The sequence below is a fragment of the Tiliqua scincoides genome, chromosome 5 (genome assembly GCF_035046505.1).
Source record: "Tiliqua scincoides isolate rTilSci1 chromosome 5, rTilSci1.hap2, whole genome shotgun sequence".
In the NCBI taxonomy this organism is placed as follows: domain Eukaryota; kingdom Metazoa; phylum Chordata; class Lepidosauria; order Squamata; family Scincidae; genus Tiliqua; species Tiliqua scincoides.
In genome coordinates, this window is record NC_089825.1 from 118,743,889 (window position 1) to 118,752,412 (window position 8,524).

Sequence of the window (8,524 nt, forward strand, 5' to 3'; positions counted from 1 at the left end):
GAAGAAAATATGCAATTTTATTCAAGTGGCAGCATTCAGCTTTTTGTTCTTGGGGCAAAATTTTTTAAAAAATTAAGGCTAATTTTGTGTTGAGGTTAAAAAAAAGAAAAAACAGCCAACAAGACACCGTCTTGAGAGAACTGATATATCCAGGAAATACTTGCTGTGGCATTAGGACAGACATTTCATAAGAACAGCAGTCAACAGTACATCTAATCCAGTATCTTATTTCCCACCTGAAGGCTAGAAACAGGGTATGAAGTGACAGCCCTCTCCTGCTGTTGCCCCTCAGCAACTGGTATTCAGTGGCTCCGAATACCAACACTGCCATTGGCAATGGAGGTTCTGTGTAGCCATCACAACAGCCATTGATGGATTCTTTCCCCAAGATATTATCTCATTCCCCTTTAAAAGCATGCAAGCATCTGGCCATTACCACATCTTCTGGCAGGAAAATCCATAAACAAATTGTGCATTGTGTGAAGTCCTTTCTTTTGCCTGCCCCAAATCTCTGACAGTCAGTTTCATTAGGTGACACCTGAATTGTAGTGTTCGGAATACACTACAGTAGAAGAGGCAGAAACATTTCTCTTTTTATGCACTTTCTTCACACTATGCATGTTATAAACCCCTATCAGTTCACATTTCCAACATTCAGCTATGCACTCTCCTAGAAAAGTGAGAAGTCCTGGGGCAGAGCCATTGGCTTTAGTTTCCTTTGGATGAGGGAACACTACTGACTGTCTTTGTATTTGCTCTACTGACTACAATCGGAGCAAGTAGAACTGAACAAGAACTCCCAAGTCAGAAGATTCCCCCAGAAAGCTTGAGTAGTCCCCTAAGCTGCACTCACAGTTTCAGCTAATTCCCACTAGGAACTCTCAGACTCTGCCTAACAAAGGAATGGATGTAACAATGCACTGCTGATGTGTTGGCAGCCCCAGCATTGTTTTATTATTAGTACAGTACCGTTAGTGTGTATGGCACTCTAAAAAAGTTACACAAAGGGAAAAAAGGACCCTGGTCCCAAGGAATCTAACATCTAAATTTGATAGTGGGGATACAGCAAAGGGCAAGAGGGAGAGGCAAGAAAGGATGAATGCATGCAAATTCTTGGACATGTAGAGTAGAAATATGCATTAGTTCCATAATTCAGTGAGACAAACATTCCTTAAATGTACAGCACATAACATAGCAGCCTTAGTGTCAAATGGGGATGAAGACTAAGAGGTTAAACCAGGCTCCTCCTCCAAACCCTCCAGATTCTGCTTGCTTTGGGAGGTTCTTTCCATCTTTACTCCTCCCCCCCCCATCCTTTATATATAGGATCATGTGTATCAGCACATACATGGCCTCGCTCCCTTTCCCCAGTGTCCCATGTGCTTGTGGCTTTATTTCATATTCTCTGTTTTCATTTTCAGGGCAAATATTGCGCCTGTCCGGGGCAGGGAACACGATGGGGGCCCCCAATGTCTCCAGATCTGAGACTGCCCACAGGGACACCGTGGTTGGAAGTGGGGACAGGACAGGAGAGAAGCTGTACTCCAGAGGACATACAAGGAAGGATCAAATATTGCTACAATCTGGAAAAGGGGCGTCATTGGGGGACTAAATTAGGATTGTATGAGATGCACTTGGGGAACCAATTTGCCACTGGGGTAGGACCGCACAAAGATGGAAGAAAATGGAAGTGGATGACTAGAGTGGTCCATATGGTGGGTGTTCAGCACAAAGGACTGGGAAGACTGAACAGCACAAAGACCTCTCTCATTCTTGGTTGGAGGCCGGGCTCCCTTCGTGTTCTCCTGAAAGATGGGCTGCACCAATATTTGATTCCAATTAATGCCCCATTTCATACGTCTTGTAGGGTCCACCCTGTATTCTCGTAACGCCCCGACCGCGTGAGCCAGGTACGTAACTCACTCTACACATACCAGCCTTGTTATGCACTCCTGGGGGGGGGGGGAGAGACACCCTCATTTTTGACAGGCAGCTGGGCGCAGGAGTTTGGATAAGGCCAATCTCTCCATGGCTTTACCCCAACATCTGATGCATGGGGCTGGAATGGGGGGAGGAGAGGGTCAGGAGGATATCATTGCAAATAAGCCCTTCTGTTCATACATTGTTAGGCATTTACGGCCTGAAATAAACAAAAGTACCAACTGGTGCAGAGCATCTGTGCCTGGTCACCCACATGTCTGTCATAAAGGTTTCCTAGGATTGGCGACAGCGTTCTCCATTCTCAACCATCTTGGTCCCTAGTAATGCTGTCATCTAACCAGATTAGTATGGAAAAGCCAGCTGTGCAAATTCTGTGGGTGCACTCCTTTCCCCCTTGGTACATTCCAGTTTTCCTCTCTATGCAAAGAAGTCACAAGCGACACTCTTGTTTTCACGCGCAGATTTCTCTGCACGTGGAATTGAGTCCTGTGCACCTCAGTTCTTTGCACATGCATAGTCTTTTGCAAGTGCAAAGGACATAAAGATGCAACTTGTGTGTGTGAATGCATATGCAACGGATTTGTATGAAACTACTGATACAGCACCCGGGACACATTCTAACGTTGTTGCATGTTGTTGCCAGAGAAGCTCTGTGAGCATCTCGCTCTCCATCAGCACATGCAAAACCTAGAGGAGCAAATGAAAGGAAATGTGATAAACAAAATAAGCCTGCTTGTATACCTGCATTGTACCTGGTTGCCTGTTTGCAGGCGAACCTGCTTCTTCTGCACATGTGAATGGGGTGAATGTGCAACCAACTGCTGGTTTGCACATGGTTGAAAGATTTGCACGGGCAAAGAGAAGAGAGACACTTCTTGTTTCTAAATTTCACTTCTGACAAGTGACTTTTGTATTGAAAATTTCACTTTGGGTGAAGTGATCCTTAGAACATGCACATTTCCCCTGATGCATGTGCTGCTTGTGCAGTTTAAATATGTACCTGGAAGCACAGGGAATGTTCACTGCACAGGCTGATTTCCTCTTTTTCCTCTGTTGTGTGCAAAAGAGGGTGAGTGTGTACCAGTTATAGTAATAGTAAAAATAGTAACCTTTCTGGTGCACACAAACGAGGTGAGTGGTGCTCTTTTGCTGCTTGCACACAGGCTGTCCTGCTTAGCATTTCCAGCATCCTGTGACCAGGTCTCCGTGTCTTTCTTTGTCCCCAGCTCTGATTACCGCCTGAGACTGGCTGGGCATGTGAACTCCAGCGCCCCCCGGAGGCAGGTCAGCCCTGCTTAATGCTTTCAAACCAAACTCAGTGTATTGTTGCTTTGGATCCTGGGGTGGGCAGGCTGCCTGGTGAGTGGGAAAGGCCTCACTGAAGGCATCGTACTCTACACACCAAGGTCCAGTTTCTTCAACTTGTTCAGAGGCATGAGTCGAGTTGAGGAGGGCGGCTGTTCCTGCAAAGACTCTTTAGGTAATGTGGAGGTGCAGTTGCCCGAGGGGTGCAGCATCTCTGTCACATAGACATAAACCTTTATCAGGTTTGTCTGGGAGACAGATCAGGTTGTGGTATTTCCACGGGTTGAGAAACTGGGCCTTGTACTGTGATAGGATTTGCGCAGTATTGTGGTGGAAAGCAAGTGTGCCTGTTTTACAAAGTACAAATATTCAATAACATGCTATTCTGACAAGTAAAAGCATGCTGAATACACACAGTACATGTGATGGATTGTTATCTGCATGCATAACAGTCAACATTACATGGTGTGTAGTATGCCACATGGGACAATACAGAGCATATTGGCATATGTGGCAGCATGCTTTCCATGTGCATGTTATGGAACATACTTTCAGACATGCTACTCCAACATGCTACAGAAATAAATCACATATATAATGCCACAAACATGCAAGTGCTGCATCCAACATGCTGTAAACATAGAGCATGAGTTGACTGGATATTCACATGCAATACACATCCCTAGTAAAACTCTTCCGCATGTTGTTCTGATACTCCACTTCGCTGCATTCCAGGCTCATGCGCTGACATACTTCCCACACATATTAAACCCGTTTTGACAATCAGCTCCACAGACACTGTAGTATGTGTTTGGCACCTGTAACGGCGCAAGTATATGTTATTGTTATGTAGTGTTCTGTCGCACAACACACTGGTTGCAAGCAAAATACTTCCAAGCAATCTTGGACACAGGTACTGATAGATGTCCTACTGTCTACAAACACAATATGTAAGATATTTAATGGCACATTTATACACAACACACACACTTAATTCATGCTACCAGCACATGCAGCCCACTTCGACCTGCACACACAAGTGTGATTGTACATTGCTCAGCTGCAAGGTGTCTCTTGTCAGCACATGTGATGACATGACATGGACATACAAGTACTGATCCATACGTTTCTTTAAAAGATTTATGTCCCATTTTCCTTGCAGAGATTTAAAGTATGGAGCATATACACTGTAATCCACAAAAGCTGCTATGACCATACAACATATAGTGATAAATTCTGCACATCGGTGCCATGTGCACCACTATCAGGCACTTTCCACACAATGTTTGCCACTTTTGCACACCTGGTGTGCTAAATATGGATGTGACTGGTCATCACACAGCCATAAGATGCTAAAGTGCCATGAGTCACCTCATTTGACCACTTATAGGAGGGCTTCAAGCAGAATGAATGTTTTTTTGCTTGAATTGCATGCCCAGCTTTGTCGTACACATATCTGTGGGTGTGTGCGAAGGGTGGTATTAACCAAGATCTTCCTCTTCTAGAACAACAGAAGAGGAGTGTGGGGAGGGAATTGGGTTGGGAATGCGAGTAATAGCCATATTGAAGCCAGTCTTGGATTCTTATGGGGATGAGAGACTGCAGGAATAGAGTGGAGTCTCTTCTCCAGCTGCCTTTGGTGATGAAAGTTACCTGCTGTACTAGTCCTGTGGTGTTTTTTCTGTGCGGGGAACATTCAGCTGATTCCCTCACCTGCCTTCTCAAGTGGCACAATAGCAAGAGAACGTACCACACACTGTTTTCCTAAATGTTTAGAGAGACCCTTAATGATTCTTACAACAATCCTGTCAGGTAAGCAGATATTCTTATTACTGTCATCCCCCTGTTACAGACTGGGAAGATATCGTGACGTGCCAAAGTGGCCTTGCCCAGTGAGTTTAGTTCCAGCTAACAGCTCATGCTCTTACAGCACAATCCTTTGCATATTTACTCAGAAGTGAGTTCCAGTGTGTTCAGTGGGGCTTACTCCCAGCCAGTCAGACCAATCCTAAGTAAATTCCTCTGCACCAATGCTGTCACAAGCTACACTACATCCCATGGGGGAATTTTGGCTGCTGGAGATCTCCTTGGGATAAGGAAATGCAGTCACAACAAGTCGATTTGGCTCTGGCCTTCCCAGCACAGTCTTTCCACCATTATAGAGTACTTTACTGCGCTTTTGTGATAGCACAACGGCCCCGCATAGGGACTATTTTTATGTAAGTGAAACTCTACATGCAACCTGCTGAAATGGTACAGCCCAGCCACAGATAAAACATGAGGATTCTGCTTGGCTGCTTTTGCTCCAGCTTCCAGACAATATAATCCTGTTTAACATTTATGTAGTGTTTTTTTTTTAAAGCCATGCTCCGGACTTACACATATTTTTTTCAATTGCAAGCGCCTTTTATGTCATACTTCCTTGGCATTCAAATCCCCTCTCAGCCATCAATGAGCCATCTCATTCGGTCACCCTGGGCCAGTCTCTCTCTCTCTCTCTCTCTCTCTCTTTCTCTCTCACAGCCTGACCTGCCTCACAGGGTTGTTGTGAGATAAAAGGGGGAGTGGTCCATGCATGGTGGAATTAAAATGTAAGAAATTGAAGAAATAATAGCAACAGATACACATGAGCTATACAGTTGTTATTAAACTGTTTGCTCGAAGTGGATGAACTGGGAGAGCCCACAATTTTTTTCTCCCCTGGATCTGTGTTCCTGGATCTCTCTGCTTAAAAGAAAAGGTCAAGAATCAATCATTTCTAATTAAAAATTGTGCCACTAGCTAAAGTCAGAACATAGGGTGGGAATGTTGCTAATTCCTTGAACTCAGAAAGCAACCTTAGTTAGAAAGTATTCACAAGAGTACAGTAATCCCCTCATATGGTTCTGTTCATTTGTAGAGTGGCTAGCCAGTCCCTTCCTACCTGCTGTGTGCACTTGCTGCTTGTAATGGCTGTAGGAAGCCGCATCTCAGGTGGAATGTTCTCTCCTGTAGTCCTGTACACAAACACACAAGTGAAGGGTGGCAGCTGAACCATGTCAACAGCCACAGTTAGCAGCAGAGAAATGTGAACAGACAATATCAGTGGGAAGGAGAAAGGAGGGGGAAGGACAGAGGGGTCAGGTGGGGCTGGCATAGGGGAAGGTATGAAAGCATCTGCTCACTCAGTCTCCTGTTACGAAACACTTCAGAAAATCAACAATATTGTGTTATAACAATTATTGTTGATCAGTGTTTTCAGGTTCAGTATGGAAGGTCAAGGCTGAGACTGGTTGCAGAAGGTGGCTCTGATGGGTGGGGGGGGAGGATGTCTGGCAAGGCTGGTGGTTTGGGAAGCAGGCAGGCAGGATTGCATTCTGAGCAAGAGCTTAGTTTGTGCCTGAGGGACAATGTGCCCAGACTGAGGAGACAGACCCGAGTTGGCAGCTTTACAGAGCCAGGCAGAACCCTGTTGGCCCTTGATGTCACCTGACACCTGCTAAGTGGGAAGCTGCAGTACTACCCTCAGGCCATCTGTTGTGGCAATAGCGGGGAAGGAGCATCATAGAGTAGTAAAACATAAGCTTTGCTTGCAGAAGGTGTAAGATCAGTTCCTGGCATTCTCACTTAAAAGGATCTCAGGGACCAGGACTGGGAAAGACCTATGCTGGAGATCTTGGAGATATACTGGCTGCTGGTCTGAGTAGACTTTATTGTAGTAGGTGGGCCAGTAGACTGACTCTGTGTAGTACAGGAAGCTCAGCAAAGAGTAGTTCCCTCCTCCAACCACCAACTGTGGTGGTAGACTAAGGTTCCTGAAGACTTAAGTTGCCTGGTTTCCTCTTGCCTCGCTCATCCCTTTTGCATCTCTCTTTCTCCTTCCTCACAGTGCTCCCAACAGGCTACGAGAAGTCCCACAGCCTGAACAGCATTGCTGGACTGCGCTTGTCTCCGGCGCCCACTCCCTTCGGCTCGCCGGGTTCCATCCGACGTCCCCGCTCGCCCATCCCTTCCATCCTATAGAGACACACCAGGGATGCTTGGGGTTAGCTTGTATGTTTGTTCTTTCTTAAAAAAAAATTAGAAGAAAAAGAAAAAAATAAGGTAATGCCAAAAAAAATTAAAAAGCAAAAGGAAAAAGAAGAAGCAGCCAAATGCATTGGAAGAACAAATGAAACGCAGGAGGCATCTCAAGGTGGTGTTGCACTAAAGTTTGCACTTTCTGGAGTGTCCATGAGAATCCCAAGGCCTGAAGCCTTCTGTCCCTGTGGCTGTGAGTTAAGAGTGGGGCTTAAAAGTTTATTGGGGGAGGGTGTGCGAGGAGATCTGGCTTGCTCTGAAAATCCAAATACTCCAACCAGGAGGAGGTGGAGGTCAGTGAAAGATGAATGCTGTGGGAAGGTGCCCTCCTGCCTGGGCTACCTGTACTTTTCCCCCTCTTCAACCTCACCAGACTGCACGATAGTTCTCTGGCCCTAGCTTTGTGCTTTCTCTCTCTCCTTTTAATGCGCTTTCCCTTTTCACCATCTTACTCAGGACTGTAATGAGCCATAGAGCTTAGTGATAAACCTCCTCAGACTTTTTTTCTTTCATCAGTTATTTCTCTCTCCATTTACATACTGTAATCTGCGTTGAGTCTATTTATCCATTTCTCTTTATCTGTCTCTAATCTGTTTGCATGCTAACTTTTTCCATAAAATATCCCTCCATTCCATAGAGGTCTGTTCCGTCTAGCTGTATCTCTCCCTTTCTCTCTGCAATTACTTAATGAGCTATTCTGGTTCTTTGAACAAATGGACACTCCATGGTCTCCCTGGGGAAGGCCGCCCCACCCATCTGCCTTGGGCCTTCTGTCTTTCCTTGGAAATGTTCTTCTCTTTTGTGCATGGATCTTCCATCAATCACAAGCAATAAGGTCAAGCGCTCCCTTCTGCCTGGATGCATGATAACGACTTTCCTATGATGTAGATATTCCAAGAACAAACAAGTTTCTACAAATGAAGCAGCTGAGAGCAGGTGTAGAGAATGGGATTGGGGAGCAGGAAACCCCAGCATTTGACTGGGTCGGAAGGAGAAAGCTTAGAGAAACCCAGGCTTCTTCCTTCACCTCTCTCTCTCCCCCCTTCCTTTCTTCTGTTTTGTTCCATTTTTTCTTTTTCTGCACACAGACATTGGAGCATCCCTTGTTCAAATGGGTGCTTTCACTGTGATCTTTTTTCCTTTTTCCATCCAGAGTTGGGATGGGATGGCATTTTGATCTGATCGCAAAAAAAGAAAAGAAAAAAGGGAAAGAACAAAG

At 45.3% G+C, this 8,524-nt stretch overlaps 1 protein-coding gene across 4 annotated transcripts in view; it reads left to right on the top strand.

Annotated features, from left to right (window-relative positions):
* LOC136651636 (potassium voltage-gated channel subfamily C member 1-like) overlaps positions 1–7,248 on the top strand; it is a 54,088-nt gene extending 46,840 nt beyond the window's left edge. For all 4 annotated transcript variants that reach the window (XM_066628218.1, XM_066628216.1, XM_066628217.1 and 1 more), the window contains one exon: positions 7,127–7,248. In XM_066628218.1, coding sequence (XP_066484315.1) covers positions 7,127–7,248 — 122 coding nt within the window. The remainder of the gene's footprint in view (positions 1–7,126) is intronic.
* The last annotated feature ends 1,276 nt before the right edge of the window (positions 7,249–8,524 follow it).